A 17,481-nucleotide genomic window follows, 5' to 3' on the forward strand; every position below is an offset into this window, starting at 1 on the left:
ATGACCTACTTCTATGGCTGGGACTACTGATCTGTTCTATGAACTGTTACAAATATCCATTCTTATAACCATTTGGGTATCATTGGCTTCCGCTGAAATGCTACTTCATGGGGCAGCGAGGTGGTGTGGTGGATAGAGCACTGGCCCTGGAGCCAGGAGGACCTGAGTTCAAATCTGGCTTCAGATACTTGACACCTACTAGCTGTGTGACCCTGGGCAAGTCACTTAACCCCACTGCACAGCAAAACAGAAAACAAAAAAGAAATGCTATTTTATTTTATGCATTTAAAAGCAATATTCTGAAAGGGGGTCCAGAGTTTTCACCAGAATGCCAAAGGAGTCCATGACATCTCTTGCTCTAGAACCAAGGAAGCAAAGAGAAACATTATTGTCTTGATATTGCTTTCAAAGAATCTGACCCCAAGAGATCACCATCGTCTGTAACTGGCAAACAGGCCGCTCATGATAACACAGATGTAGATATGGGTCCAAATACAGATCAGCTCTCCCCCCCCACCCCCAATTTTGCAAACTGATACATCTTCTAACAGTCACAGATATCTCCTTTTAGGAATATAGCCTATATATGGGGGTGACTGCTATTTCGACCCAACAGCACTACTTAATGTTTAAAACAGTTTATCTTTTTGGCTTCATTTAAAACTAGATGTTGTGAACTGATTTCACGTGTGATTTTCCAGATCGTATTTTAGTCTCAATTCTGCGCCCAGTTCCAGGCGTACTATTTATCACACTACTCTTACGAAGCAATGAGTGTAATTGGGAGGGTTGCCAGTGCTGAGTCCTCACAGCAGCATGAGCTATCTTTGTGAGACCTGGTAGCTAAAAAAAAAAAAAAAAAAAAAAAACAACCAACCCAAAAAACCCAGCCCTCTAGTAGCCCACTGTCTGGTGGTGAGGGGTGTCTGGATGAGTGAAGGAGTCTGCTCCTCAGGCGCCCATCCTCAAAACCTGATCTGCCATCCAGAACCCAAGGTCATCACACCATGATGAGGCGAGAGAGGAGGACTTCAGGAGAGTGCTGTACTCATTAACTAATTAAAGGCTAAGATTTCCTATATAGTCTCTGAGGCTCAGTCAAACTCCAGACCATCATCAAACCACAAAACTCCAGAGTAAGGCCCAAACCCGATGAAACTGTGATTGGGAAACATTTAGTAAAGTAAGTAGAAACACGACAGAGATAACATTAATGGGTGGTTTTCTAAGTTCATTATCCAGCCTACAGGGATCAGTTTCTTTCTTTCTTTTTAATTTTGAGGAAGGTGTATTTTATTTATTCTTTTTGGTGGGAAGACAATCAGGGTTAAGTGACATGTCCAGGGTCACTCAGCTAGTAAGTGTCCGAAGCCGGATTTGAACTCAGGTCCTCCTGACTCCAGAGCCAGTGCTCCGTCCACTGTACCACTTAGCTGCCCCAGGGATCAGTTTCTATTTGAGTTTGATGGGGCAGTGGATAGAGCACTGGCCCTGGAGTCAGGAAAACGTGAGTTCAAATCCAGCCTCAGACACTTAATACTTACTAGCTGTGTGACCCTGGACAAGTCACTTAGCCCCAATGCCTAGCCAAAAAAAGAAAAAAGAAAAAAACCTACTATTTGAGTTTGACAACACAGTTCTGAGCAGTTGGCAAAATGAAAGCAAAGGTCTACCTGCATCAGCTGTGTCCTCAGGACATACTCTAATAGTTCCCTGTGACCTCTAGGATGTCCCTTCCCCCACCTCACCTTGTGTCTGCTTTGTATATCTCATATATACACAGAAGTGAATGTTTCCCCTGTTAAAGAGGAAACTCCCTGAGGACAGGGGCTGTCTTTGGTCTGTGGATTCAAATGCCTGCCTTAAGATACTCAGTGATTCACCAATTTAGGGACAAAGCCTTGACTCAGTTTCTAAGAAGAACACACAAAATAAACTGAGACAAAAATAAGAGCAAAATCTACCTGCCAAGTTGCGAAACGATCCAACCATTTTGGAGAGCAATTTGGAACTGTGCCCAAAGGACTATAAAAATGTGCTTATCCTTTGATCCAGCAATAGCACTTCTAAGGCTGTATCCCAGAGAGATCATACAAATGGGAAAAGGACCCATGTGCACAAAAATATTTCTAGCAGCTCTTTCTGTGGTGGCAAAGAATTGATAATTGAGGGGATGCCCATCCATTGGGGAATGGCTGAACAAGTTGTGGTATATGAATGTAATGGAATACTATTGTGCTGTAAGAAATGATGAGGAAGTGGACTTCAGAAAAACCTGGAAAGACTTTGATGAACTGATGCTGAGTGAAGTGAGCAGAACCAGGAGACTGTTGTACACAGTAACAGCCACACTGTGCAATGACTAACTTTGATGAACTTGGCCCTTCTCAGCAATGCCAGGATCTAAGACATCTCCAAATGCTGTCCACATCCAAAGAAAGAACTGTGGAGTTTGAATGCAGATCGAAGCATACCATTTGCTATTTTTTTCCTTCTGTTGTGTTTTGTTTCCTCTTTCTGGTGGTTCCTCCTATTGGTTCTAATTGTTACTTACAACATCACTAATGTGAAAATATGTTTAATAGGAATGTACATGTAAAGCCTACATTAGATTGCACGCCATCTTGGGGACAGAGAGGGGAGAAAAATTTAAAACTCAAATGCTTATGGAAGTGATTGTTGATAAATCACAGTAAATTAATTTAAAAAATTTAAAAAAAATTCTACCAACCAAACACTCCTAGAAATAGTTAACAGACCTTCTGCAACAGAGTAGCACATGAGGAAGTCGGCTCCGGCAGGGAGAGTGTAAATGGATGCAGCATCTATTTCTGTTTCATTGACATCCGCCTCGTCAGTCTGATGATCAACCACATCTAACGGCTTGACTGGTACATCATGCTGGTCTCCCCGACACGCCTAATAGTATCAGGGAGAAGAGTCAGATCAGCCGCCTCAGACATAAAACACTTACTAGCTGTGTGACCTTGGTCAAGTCACTTAACCCCAACTGCCTGAAAAAAAAAAAAAGCTAACGAATGACTACTAAATTGTTCATTACTAAACATTAAACAATTACTAAATGCCCCTCTGGGGATGGGGATGGAACTCAGGTGACTGCCCAGATAGTAAAGGAATTGGTTTCTACCAGTATTCCAACCTAAAAAATTCAAAATAAGGAAACAGTCAGATCTAAAGCAAACAAAGCTGAATCCAAAAGATAAGAAGACACACACACCACAGGGTGTGCCAGAAGCAGCTGGGTGCGGCAGATTGTTTCAGTCTTTCACTTCGGAAATCCACCAAGGCTCCAAATCAGGGCTGGGTTTATTATTGCTTTGTTGACTGCCTAGACTTAACTGGAAGTGACAAAGAAAAATCTTAATAAGGCAGATCAAACTTAAAAGTGTGTTGGTAATGCCTTTTTTTTCCTGGAGAGCTGGTTGTTAAACATTTACAAGCACACCCTTACATAGGCCACCATGCAGACTAGAAGGATGACTCATGAAGTAACAGTCAAGTACTTTAAATATTTACAGTTTCTATTCACCTAGGTTAACTAGGTGGTGCAGTGGAAGACCCATCTCCCTGAGTTCAAATCTGACCTGAGAGATTTACTGCCTGTGTGACCTTAGGCAAGTCACTTAACTCTGCCTCAGTTTCTTCATCTGTAAAATGAACTGGAGAAGGAAATGGCAAACCACTCTAGTATCATTGTGAAGAAAACCCCAAATGGGGTCATGAAGAGTCTGACATGACTGAACAACTCAACTAACCTGGTCTCCAACTAACCCCACCCAGAGGGGCAGTCATTGAAAGGTAGCAGCTAGGCTGGAGTTTCAAGAGGAGTTGCCAGGTCCTCAGTGGTCATGACTAAGGTTCTTCTCACCACTCCCACCCCCATCCCCTCTTTAAAAAAAAAAGCACTGATTCTATCTAGCCATTCAATGGAACCGGGAAGTCCTACTGGAGGTGGAGGATAAGGGTGGCAGGTGGGGGTAGGTATGAGATGAAGTAAGGCAGAATCTACTAAAGAGGAAGGGGCTTCTGTGCCCAAGGAAAACAGCATGATAAAACTATCCAGCGTCGGTTTATTCATTATTCAGAGTTTAATCTGAGAAAGAAATCAGTCAGGGCACTAAATTCCCCAACGAGGGGAGGCTAAAGATACCTCATGGCAGGGGTCTGTATGGGAGAAAGTATCTCAGGATTAAAGGACAATGTCCAAGAAGAGGATGGAGGCCATAAGGCATCTAAGGGAAAACAAGAAAAAGACTGAATAAAAAAAATTTATATATATATATATATATATATATATATATATATATATATATATATATATAAAATAAATTTTCTTATTCAGCCTACATATGTATATATATATATAGGCATCTAAGGGAAATCAAGAAAAAGACCGAATAATAAAAATATATATGTGTGTGTGTGTGTGTGTGTGTATAGATATAGATATATATATATATATATATGTGTGTATGTATATATATATATATATATATATATGTATATATATCCAAGAGAAAGAATCTAGAAATAAGCCAGTGAGACTAAAAGGCAAAAGGAAGAATGAATAAATATTTTTTAAAAGGCAATAACACAAAAATAACACTGAAATTTTTTTTAAAAGAGCAAAAACAATGAAATTACTAAGCATGTTTTGCATGACTTCACAGGTATGATGCGAATCGTATTGCTTGCCTTACCAGTGGGATAGCCTAGAAGCTAGAGAGAGGGAGAGAATTTGGAACTCAAAACTTTAAAAATAAATATTAATTTAAAAAATCAAATATATATAAAAAAGAATTTACCATGAATACTATGAAAAAGAATGAAAAATCCTCAATGATTAAGAATCCTGCAGAATCCCCAGAGGTCACAAAATAACAGTCGTGGCAATTCCCAAGAGAAATACAACTTGCAGAAGGAGGGCTAGAAATTAGGTCAAAAATCGAAGCTCTCAAAAGTAGAATTAAGGAAGATCTGCATCAGAGCAGACACCTTAGAATAAAATGGAGGCGATCCCCAAAGGAGCAGAAGCTCTGAGAAAGAGAAGAGATTTGAAAGTCAAAAATATGAAAGCAGAGGAAAAATTGGCAGAAGAGAAGCAAGGGACAGTTAACTTTGAAAGAGAGCCCCATGCAGCTAAAACAACTGACTTTGAAGACTGAACATGTACATAATTTAAGGACTCTGGGTCTCCCAGAGAACAGATATCTCTCTTAAATACCGTAGCAAATCTCTTTCACACACATCCACTTAACCAGAATTTAATACAAACAATGAAATCTTGATTGCTCAAATGCAGATTGCCACCAAAGAAAATTCCCATGAGAATGGCTAAATGAATGGCGGCACATGAATATAATGGAACATGACTACACTGTAAAAAATGATGGAAAAGATTACAACGAAGCATTAGAGGGAAAGGAAAATAACTAGAAATCAAGGAAACAATACACACAACTGGAATAGTATTAGTGGAAGAATTTAAATCAAATGCTGTGAAATTTAAATTACCAAGTTTAAGCTTAAAGAAAATGTACCACATCCAGAAAAAGAACTTAGGAGTCTGAATACAGATGAAAGCATACTATTTGCTCTCCTTTTCTTTTCTTTTGTTGTTTTGTTTCTTCTTTCTTGTGGTTCCTCCCATTAGTTCTAATTCTTCCTTATATCATGACTAATGTGAAAATGTTTAATATCAATGTACAAGTAGAGCCTATATCAGATCGCACGGCATCTTGGGAAGAAGGGGAGAAGAGGGAGGAGGAGAAAATTCAAACTCAAAATCTTATGAATGTTGAAAACTAAAAATAAATAAATCATTAAAAAAAAAAGAACCTCTCCAAAGTGTGTAAACTGACCCAGCTGCAGGACTGGTTCCTGTTATGTGTACTGTGATAGAAATCCCCCATTAAAAAATGATTTCCACCATACAAAAATGTGCTTGATTTATTTCCTTCTTACTCCTTCCAGACAGCCCACAAGAAATACTTTAAAATACAGGGGCGAATCAGTTGGGGGATGGCTGAACAAGTTGTAGTATATGACGGTGATGGAATACTTCTGTGCAACCAGAAATGACAAGGGGGATGGTTTCAGAAAAACCTGAGAAGACTTATATGAACTGATGCAAGCAAAGTGAAGTGAGCAGAGTCAGGAGAACTTTGTACAGAGTAACAGCAAGGTTGGAATGACGATCAACTGTGAAAGGGTTGGCTGCTACAATCAATAAATACAATGATCCAAGATAATTCCAAAGGACCCATGATGAACAATGTTATCCACCTCCAGACAGAGAAGTGATGAACTCTGACTGCTTTATTTTCCTTGTTTTGTATGTATGTGTTTTCTTTTGCAACATGGCTAATATGGAAATCTTTTGCATGATTTCATAATAAGTATAATCGATGTCATATTGCTGGCCTTCTCAAGGGGTGAGGTAGGGGTAGGAGCAGGTGAGAGAATGTGAAACTCAAAATTATAAAAAAATGGATGTTACTTTTTTTTAATGTAACTGGAAAATATTTAATGAAATAAAATATATTTAAAAAAATAAAATACAAGGGCAACACTTTTTTAAATTAATAAAAAATATTAATAATTAATAATAAAAAATAGAGGCAAAGTCAAGACAAGCACTCACAAGTCTGTGCTCTTTAATCAACTTTAATTCCGGCGGGCCTGTGATGAGTGTAGCCCCCAGAGAACCAAGATGAATTTGTGACATGCTCATTTATCCCTTTGCAAAATGGTCAAGTTCCAACCACCAGATAATTCTTTTTGGTTGCTTTGCCTTCAGCCTTGAACTAGCCTGGGAATTAGCATGAGAGCAGTTTTGTGAATCACCCATATTTTAAGCCTAAGCACTTGTTTTGCTAAAACCAAGATATCAGCAGAATTCACAATGAATTCATAACTGCTCAGGGCACTCTTGCAAAGAAGTGGCAAGAATTCAAGAGAACAATCATACAGTAACTGCAGTCATTCAGATGAAGATGACAATGCTAAGAGGCAGCTCAGGTGAAATGCAAAGGTCAGTCCTGTTTCCAGGGAATAGGTGATGTAACATGCCATGTTCCTTTACGGAGTCAGTCAACACAAATTTATTTAAGCAGTTACTGTTTGCCAACCAGTACTGGTCTTTACATTTGATCTGAGTCCAGAAGCCTTTTTGTGCTGTTTTCATTAACCTTACTATTTTTATTGTATAAATTGTTCTAACTGAGAACGCTGATACTTTCCAAGAGCAGTCTGAATGGTTATTAATTCTGTAAGAATTCTATGTGCTGAGAATTGAGGATATAAAGAAACATTAAAAAACAAACAACCAACAACAAAAAAAACAGTGACATACATTCTGGGGCAGCTAGGTGGTGCAGTGGATAGAGCTCCAGCCTTGGAGTCAGGAGGACCTGAGTTCAAATGCGACCTCAGACACTTGACACTTACTAGAAGTCACTTAACCCCGATTGCCTCACCAAAAAAGAAAGAAAAAAGAAATTCTAGAAATCTAGAAAAAGGCACTTGCTCTTGAAAAGGTGGTGTGAATCCTTCATAAACAAATGACTTTTCCAAATAACAGCCGTTACTCTTACCTGAATGATGAATATCTTAGGCTTCCCAACCAAGCTCTGACATCTGTCTCCTTTAAACATGGCGGTCAGCTTCTGAATATCAATTTTGGCATCGTAGGCATAGATGTGATTTCCTTCACCATGAGTCAGGAACACACACAAGAAGCAGTCAGCATCCATGTGGCTAGAGGCGGACACTGCAAGGAATGACCGTCAAGAGCTCAGACAGGAGGGAAAACAAAGCATCCATTGACAATTCTATAGGTGAAAACAGTGGTAATCTGGGGCAGCTGGGTGGCGCAGTGGATAGAGCACCAGCCCGGGAGTCAGGAGGACCCGAGTTCAAATGCGGCCTCAGACACATGATACTCACTAGCTGCGTGACCCTGGCAAGTCATTTAACCTCAATTGCCTCGCCCCCCAAAAAATGTATGTATAGTGGTAATCTATCAGTAATTTGGAATAAAGTGGGAGGGGGTGAAAAAAAATCATCCAGCTTAGTGAAATGCAAAAATACAGGGTTATCTTAAAATCTGCTTTCAAATACTGTGCATATTGATGTAAATAAAATGGGGTCCTTTAACTGGATTGTAGCAGCTGGTCTCAGCTCTGAATCTATGCTCTTGTGAAAATAAGTTATTCATAATTAATGCTTCACCAATCTATGATTTCATTGCTATGGGTCCTTCTCCACTGGCACAGGCCATAAATCTATCAATGTAGTGGATGCTCTCCGAGTTTGGCCAGAGCCAAAAAATTCATCGCCAGGGGCCAATATGGTAATAAAAATTAGCATTTACACAGTGCTTTAAGGTTTACCAAACATTTTACATATCTTTTTTCATTTGATCCTCACAACAGCTGAGAGGTAGGGGCTATTATTACCATTTTACAGATGAGGAAACTGAGGCTAAGTGAATTGCCCAGGATCATACAGCTGGTAAGTGTTTGAGGTGGGATTCAAATTCGGGTCTTCCTGACTCCAAGTCTAGCATCCTATCCATTTGCCCACTAGTCAGCCCCCTAATGAGCTTAGCAAAGTTAGTCCTCAGATGACATATGTACATAGAGTCTATCACTAGACTTTATTTGAAACTTTTCCATCTTATAGGACTTATTTACCCTTCAGTGACATAGTCATCAAGGCCCTAGGGTTACTTTCATGTACGAGTGAGGCATCGGATAGGACACCATTGGAGGAAAGTATGTAATAATACATTATAATGACAAACATCATGAAAGCCCATCAACTGAGGAGTGGCTGAGCAAATATGGAATTTAATGCAATGGAATACTATTATCCCCTAAGATGTGATGAAAGGAACAATTTCAGAGACCTCTAGAAAAACTTGTATAAACTGATGCAGAGCAAAAAGAACAGAACGATTTTTATACTATTATACTGACATTGTAAAAAAAAATTTGAAAGATTGAAGAATGCTGATCAATACAATGCCCAAACAAGATTCCAGAGGACCAATGATGGAATTATGTGACCCACCTCCCAACAGGTGATGGACTCAAAATGTAGAATAAGACGTATCTGGACACGGCCAAAGGACACGGATCAACTAAGATGAACATGGGCCAAATAAGACATACATCTGGACAGTGAACATGGCCAATGTGGGAATGTAGTGTGGGTTTCCTTTTATTTTTTTCCTTATTTCTTTTAGTGTGGGCCTGGGGTGGGGGGAAGATAGAAGAGAAAATAAATGTATAACTGAAAGAATTTTAAAATGTATCCTAAACATATAAATCACAGGATCATGTATCCAGAGCTAGAAAGGCGCTCAGTGGATTTTTTTTAATTGTTGTTTTAAATCGTCCTTTATTTTCTTTCTTTTTTTAAAATTTTAATGAATTAATTTTTAGTTTTTCAACATCTCAGTGGATTTCTAATCCAATCCCCTCATTTTACTGATGAAGAAACTGGAGGGGTGAAGAAGTATTAAATGATCTAGCTAAGGTCACAGAAGTAGGAATTGAAATGCCATCATCTGCTCTAGTCAGTACTGTTTCCATTTATGAAATTATTTCAGATTTTTGTCAGCAATAATCATTTATACTATTGTCTGATAATAAACAGGATTTGAGAGGTGTCCAATTAGCAAGGTTTTTACTTAATTCACTGACTTTTCTTAAAGAAGGTACAACTAAGGGCAGGTAGCTGGCACAGTAGATAAAGCACTGGACCTGGAGTCAGGACGACCTGAGTTCAAATCTGGCCTCAGACACTTGACACCTACTAGCCTTGAGACCCTGGGCAAGTCACTTAAGCCCACTGCCTAGCCAAAAAAAAAAAAGAAGAAGAAGAAAAAGGTACAACTGATGCCACCTGATATTCTGCAGATGTGAAATGGGACAGAGAAGGGGCCACCACCACATGATTTCAGGAATGCCATCCAGTCTCTCCCTGGAGCAGCAGGGAGTTATTTAATGGGGCAGGGACTGGAAAAAAGACTGTTTTATAATGCTCTCTGTACCTGGAAGTCTGTTACAAAAGCTGCCCTTTGACTGATGCCTCAAGAGCCATGAGATGTCTCATGGAGCTCATACGAGAAAGAGGGATGGGGGAATAAATAGGCACCAAAACCTGAAAGACGAGGTAAGTCAACATGGTGATCTATGGGTCAAGAAAAAAGACTAATTAAGAAAAACCAAAATGCAGACTGCAGTGAAACAAGTGGATTTGGAGAAAAGGGGCCAGGGTTCTAGCTCCAGCTCTGCTATTTACAACTTGTGTGACCTCAGGCACTCAACTCTATCACAGATACGTATATCAACTATATACTGACATATATCAATGATATAATGAGATGACTCAACTTCTCTGGGCCTCAGTTTCCCAACCTGTAAAATCAGGCAGTTGGGTCAGGTGGCCTCTAAGACACCTTTCAGTTCTAATCACTGTTCCTGAGTGGGGTATTTATATAGCCTGGAGAAGAACAGGTTAAGAGGTGAGGTTTATAAAATTTACATAACGGTGATGACTATGCTGTTCTCTGACTCTCCTAGAAATAAAACAAGAGGACATGTTCAGGTTTCAAAATGAGTTATTTAGGCCATTCATAAGCAAGTCTCCTCACTGATTACAGTTACTCACTGAAACGGAATCTTCCTGAGTGCGGCTTTTTGAGTCAGTGGTTTCATGTCGTTAAATCCCTTTTCTGTCAAGAGTCCTTGAGCCAAGAACCCTTAGCTCTAAACACCCTGGACACCCAGTACTCATGCTGAAAGCCAGAGAGGAACAAGGGGAAGGGCTATCCTGCCAGGATCCCGATTCTGGCCGACAGTATTAATCCTCTGTGAACACAGAGACAGTAACCAAAAAGTACCATATTTGTATATCACGAGCCTGGGGATGGGCAGTCAGCAAACCCTGGGCTTCAAATCCTGCTTCTGACACTTGCTAGTCGTGTGATACTGGGTTAAAGTCACTTAGACTCTCTGGGCTTCATTCCTCACCTATAAAATGAAGGGTTTGGACTGGAAGGAAGGAAGGAAAGAAGGGGAAAGAGAAGGGAAAGAGGAATAAGAAGGAAGGGAGGAAAAGAGGGAAGACAGGGAGGAAGGGAGGAAAAGAAAAGAGAAAGGAAGGAAACATGTATTTATTCTACGCCTACCACGTGCCAGGCTCTATGCTAAGCACTTTAGAAATGGAAGGAAAGAAAGGATGGCTGAGAGGAAGGAAAGAAGAGGATAGGAAGCAAACAAATATTTATTATGTGACTAGTACGATGTGCCTGGCACTGTGCTGAGTACTTTATAAATATCTCACTTGAGCCTCACAACCACCCTTGGAGGTAGGTGCCATTATTATTTTTCCATTTTACAGCTGAGGAAACTGAGGCAGGATTCATACTCAGTTCTTCCCGACTCCAGGCCCAGGGCTCTATCCACCATGCTATCTAGCTGCCTCGATGGTCCCTTGCAGCTATAAAAATCTATGTCTCTCTATCTCCCGATCACTATGATTTGGACAAAGTCAATCCAAAGAAAACGCTACCAATGAGTGTCCTGGCATTTCATCATGACTGTAAAGCGACCCAAGGTTCCCTGTGGCAGCTGAGTTCAGGCTCGGGCAGGGATTGACAGACTGGAAGTTTCAAAAGTGGGCCTAGCGAAAGACACTGTCTGTCTATTGTCCATCTCAGTTAGAACAGTCTCATTCCCAGAAGGTTTGCCACCGGACGATGGAATTTTCTGGCCATGGTGACTGATGAGAACCATCTACAAAGGGGTGGAGGGACTGCGGCTCTGATGATACTAGAACTTTGAGAGTATCTAAAGGCATCCAATGAAAGCACCTCCTCCTTCCCTCCAACCCTCCCAAGTTCTAGCACTTCTACACATTACATGCTTCATCCTCTATCTTTGCAGCAGCTCTTTCCAGACCAGGTTCAAGCAGAGGTGTGCTCATGAGAGCTGATTGTTAAATTTTCAGTGTGAGCATTTGCACCTTGGAAATTGGCCAAATGCTATAAATCAGGGTTTGACTTACTGTCTTGCAGACTGCCTAGACTTAAGAAATGTTAGAGATGCAGATTAAATTTGAAAGTATGTCTTGTATAATTTTTTTCCCCACAGAGATCCAGTTGTTAAACATTTATTATCACACGCCTGGGTTTAACTTCCAATGGGGCTGCTCCCTAATTAGAGACACATATGATGGAGAAACCACATACCCTTATGAATGGTCATTAGCAGGTCTTCAGCTTTAAGATCATCAAAGCAATTCACTTCAAATCCCAGTTTTGAAAGCCTGGGGACAGAGTAAGGGAAATGTTAAGACTTGCCCAAGGAATCCAAATACCTTCCAGGTCCTCCATATTTAGGCTCCCACTTACTTTCCTGGCCCTACCCCCACTCCACTGCTCTCTAATCCGTTCCTGCCCAATTCTGCCTTTTTGGCTTGGGATACATGTTCCCAAGCTTGATCTAGGGTCCCCTCAATCCATCTCCTGCTTCAGGAAACAGCTCAGGTGCCCCTTTCTCCATGAAGCCTTCCCAGAGCTCCCCAGCTCTCTCTGGACCATCTTGCTACTATCAATTACACAACTCAATTAATTAAACAACTCCAGGCCACTCTACTTTGCATTTGCTGCCCTGCCTAGTTTCAATTCCACAGATCAAGATTCCCCTGTGCAGCATTACCCCCGGTACCCACTCCCCTCCCCACCCAGTTTTCATGGCCTCTTCTGTGTGCTGTCTCCCCCCTTTAGACTGTAAGCTTCTTGAGGGCACGGATTATCTTGCTTTTTATTAATTGTATCTCCAACACTTAGCACAGTGCCTGGCACATAGCAGGCACTTAATGAATGTTTATTGGATTGGAAAACGAACAAGTCTTTGTTAAGGACCTACCTTTACGTTAGGCACTGTACTAGTGCTGGGGTTATAAGTACAAAGAATAAAAACATCTCTATTCAATATGAGCTTATATTCTAAAGTACTGAGGACATAAATCTATATACACACCTATATACCTATAATATATAGCATAATATATAATGCATAAAGTATAATATAGTGCATATATATTAAGTATACTATAGCATATATAGCATAATATAGTATATATAATATATAAAGTATAGTATAATAGTATATGTAATAAAGTATAATATAGCATATATATAATATATAAAGCATAATATAGTATATATAGTATATAAAGTATACTATAGTATACTATAGTGTATATATAACATATAAAGTATACTATAGCATATATAGTATAATAGAGTGTATATATGAAGTATAATATAGCATATACAGTCTAATATAGTATATATAATATATAAAGTATAACATATATAAAGTACACTATAGTATATATAGTATAATATAGCACACATATAATATATATATACTATAGAATACATAGTATAATATACTATATATAATGTATAAAGTATAACATACATAACATAATATAGTATATATAATATATAAAGTATAATATTGCATTATAGTATAATATAGTATATATATAATATATATAGTATAATATAGTATATAATATATAAAGCATGATATAGTATATATATAAAGTATACTATAGTATATATAGTATAATATAGTGCACATATAATATATATACTATAGAATACATAGTATAATATAGTGTATATATAATGTATAAAGTATAACATATATAACATAATATAGTATATATAATATATAAAGTATAATATCGCATCTATAGTATAATATAGTATATATAATATATAAAGTATAGTATAATATGGTATATAATATATAAAGTATAGTATAATATAGTATATAATATATAAAGTATAATATCGCATATATAGCATAATATAGTATATATATATAAAATATGTAAAGTATAGCATAATATAGTATACATATAATATAGCATATATAGTATAACATAATATATATATAAAATATATAAAGCATAGTATAATACAGTATATATAATATGTAAAGTATACTATAGCATATATAGTATAATATAGTGTATATATATATAATATATAAAGTATACTATAGCATATATAGTATAATATAGTGTATATATGATATGTATACTATAGCAATATAGTATAATATATAAAGTATAGTATAATATAGTGTATATATAATATGTAAAGTGCACTATAGTATATATAGTATAATATATAAAGTATAGCATAATATATATATAGTATATAAAGTATACTATAGCATATATAGTATAATATAGTATATATATCAACTATACTATAGCATATATAGTATAACATAGTGCATATATAATCTATAAAGCATAACATAGTATATATAATATATAAAGTATAATATAGCATATATAGTATGTAATATACAGTATGATGGATATTACATATTATAATATATAGACATACAAACATATTTATATTATATGTAACATACACAAATATTATCTATACTATATACAAATATATATTTATACACACACATATATAATGATATTATATATAAAGAAATTGCCAAACTAGTCTACCTGGTCTACAGACTATTCCCATCACATGCCCCCACCCACCAACCAACATTTATTTAGCAGCTCCTATGTGCCAAAGGCTGAGAATGCAAAGACTAAAGAAAACAGCCCCTGCCCTCCAGGAGCTTACATTCTACCCAGGGAAGACTACATGTACACTTAGCAGTATATGTAAGATGCCCAGGAAGTGGATCCAAAGTTACATTAGAGGGGATGGTACTAACAACGAGGGAAAACAGGAAAAGTCTCCTGCAGAAGATGGTGCCTGAGCCCCTCTTAATGGCTAATCGAAAGCAACTGGACAAACTATTTCTCTACAAGTAAACTTCAGGGAAAGGAAGTGAGAATTTCAAAGGACAGTTCTGTCTGTGGCCAGCAAAACCAATGGGCTACAGACCCCAAGCCCATGAATGGAGCCTCCAAGGGGACTATCTGAAAATCCTCTTCATTTCAAAAGAAAGGGAAAAAAACCAATGTTGCCAAGCCGCATCCCTCCCCACGGACACTCACTTACAACATCTGCTATCCCGCCCTCATCAGACCTTTGGTCAGTCAGTTGGAGACTATAACGGGTTTATCTTTTCCTGTGTAAATAGCTTGTACTTCCCAACCACACTTGAACCTGTTTCTTTGCTTTGTATCCCCTATCCCTGGCCCAACACAGTGCAGAGTAAATGGCATGGGTTCAATAAATATTTGATTGATGAATGAATGAATGAAAAAACAAATCACATTCAGGCACTTGGCTGGGCACATCGGGGTGGGCTGAAACCTGCTCAGACCAGCTCTTGACCTCAGAAATCAGCATATGCTACAACTCAGGACTTGATTTATTATTGTTGATTGTCTAAACTTAAGAAAGCGAATGAGAAAATGTTAATGATGCAAATTAAAGCTCACACCCGTCAGACAGATGAAGCAGACAAGAAAGAAACCAAGATTAAAGTTGGAGAGGGTGTGGACTTGGTGAAGCTGTGAAATGGTTGTCATTCTGGACAGTAATTTGGAACTATGCTCACAAAGTTACTAACCTTTTAGACCCAGAGATACCACTATGAAGCTTGAAACCCTAAGCAGATCAAAGAAAGGGGAAAAGACCTTATATATACAAAAATATTGACAGCAACTCTTTTTGTGGTGGCAAAGAATTGGAAGCTAAGGGAGTGCTGATCTACTGGGGAATGGCTGAATAATTCTGTATATGAATATAATAGAATATTACTGTGCTGTAAGAAATGATAAAAAGGACAGCTTCAGAGAAACCTGGAAAGACTTGTATGAATTGATGAAGAGTGAAGTAGGAAGTACCAGGAAACAATTCAGACTAACATCAACTCTGTATAAACAAATAATTGATAAATATAAGTAATATTTCAACCCCTTCAATTGACACTGATCTTGACCCCTCCCCTCTTCTATGTATCTAGATGGTCTTAGAGTTGCTTTGGTTGAAAAATTCATCACTTTGAAGCCAATCTATCACCTAGTAAAGGGCCTAATAGATGCTTAAGGAATTTTTCCCAAATTGGGGCTAACAATGACCTCTTTTAAAAGTGAAATTAAATAGATAAAACAGGGACATCTTTATGAAAGAAAGCATTTCCAGCTTATTTCTGAACAGGGGGGCCCTTTTCTGTGGAAAAGGACTCTGAAGGAAGAGGCCCAAGTTCAAATCCTGACTCTGCCATTTACTGGGTGTTCTTGGACAAAGCAGCGAGCCGCCTCATGCCTCAGTTTCCTTAGCTGTAATACTTAGGGGGTTAGACTAAATGACCTTAAGGTCTCTTCCACCTTGAACTCTATGATTCTATGATTTTTATCCACCAAAAAGAGCTATCTTCTCTCCTGGCTTACTGTCTGATTGCCATTTAGAAATTTTATAAGACATTCACTTCCAATGTGACAACTTGTTTCTGATAGAGGATAGGATAAGATGTGTAGACTACCTTAGTTTAAGGTTCTCTCTGTCCGCCCTGGTGCCACGCCTTTCTGGCAAAGTCAAGTGCCAGAAGAATCGCTCGTGATTGAAGATCAAAGCTATGCCTCTCCTCTTGTGATCCATTTTGTACCTTTCTTCTGGATCAAGTAAGTCACTGTTCATGAAAAGTCAAAGAATAAGAAGTGAGTCAAATTCACCAGGTACCTGTACCAATAATGTCAGTTAATCTATCAATAGGTATGATTAAGTGCCCTATGTGCCTAGGACTGGGCAAGGTATTGGGGAAACAAAAAAAAAAAAAGAAATAGTCCTTGTCCTCAAATAGCTTATATTCTATAAGGGTAGACAGCAAATGCAGAGTATAGGGACTGGGAATGGACCTGTAAATTCCCTGTTACAGGGAAACTGCAAAATAAGAAAACATACTCTATACCAATGTAGGTACATTGGTACATTCTCTCCAACTTCTAATTTTAGAGAAGTAATCCTTAACCTGGGGTCCTGAACTTTAAAAAGAAAAATGCTGATAACTATTTCAAAATAATTGATTTCCACTGGGACACTAATGTACTGTTGGTGGAGTTGTGAACTGATCCAACTGTTCTGGAGAATAATTTGGAATTATGCCCAAAGGGCAAACAAACTGTGCATACCCTTTGACCTGGCAATATCACTCCTAGGTCTGTGTCCCAAAGAGATCATAAAAAAGGGAAAGGGACCCACACGTACAAAAATATTTGAAGTGGCTCTTTTTGTGGTGGCAAAGACTTAGAAATTGAGAGGATGCCCATCAATTGGGTAATGGCTGAGCAAGCTGTGGTATATGAATGTAATGGAATACTATTGTGCTATAAGAAATGATGAACAGGGTGACTTCAGAAAAACCTGGAAAAGACTTATATGGTCTGATGCTGAGTGAAGTGAGCAGAACCAAGAGGACTTTGTGCACAATAACA

At 38.3% G+C, this 17,481-nt stretch overlaps 1 protein-coding gene across 1 annotated transcript in view; it reads right to left on the reverse strand.

Annotated features, from left to right (window-relative positions):
* Positions 1 to 17,481, reverse strand: part of CASP6 (caspase 6) — a 34,259-nt gene that overhangs the window by 2,411 nt on the left and 14,367 nt on the right. Inside the window, exons 3-6 of the mRNA XM_021001395.2 lie at positions 16,533 to 16,679; positions 12,284 to 12,360; positions 7,617 to 7,792; positions 2,760 to 2,919 (exon numbers count right to left, since the gene is read on the reverse strand). Coding sequence (XP_020857054.1) covers positions 2,760 to 2,919; positions 7,617 to 7,792; positions 12,284 to 12,360; positions 16,533 to 16,679 — 560 coding nt within the window. The remainder of the gene's footprint in view (positions 1 to 2,759; positions 2,920 to 7,616; positions 7,793 to 12,283; positions 12,361 to 16,532; positions 16,680 to 17,481) is intronic.

The sequence above is a fragment of the Phascolarctos cinereus genome, unplaced genomic scaffold, assembly GCF_003287225.1.
Source record: "Phascolarctos cinereus isolate Bilbo 61053 unplaced genomic scaffold, phaCin_HiC Scaffold_9;HRSCAF=440, whole genome shotgun sequence".
Taxonomy (NCBI): Eukaryota; Metazoa; Chordata; class Mammalia; order Diprotodontia; family Phascolarctidae; genus Phascolarctos; species Phascolarctos cinereus.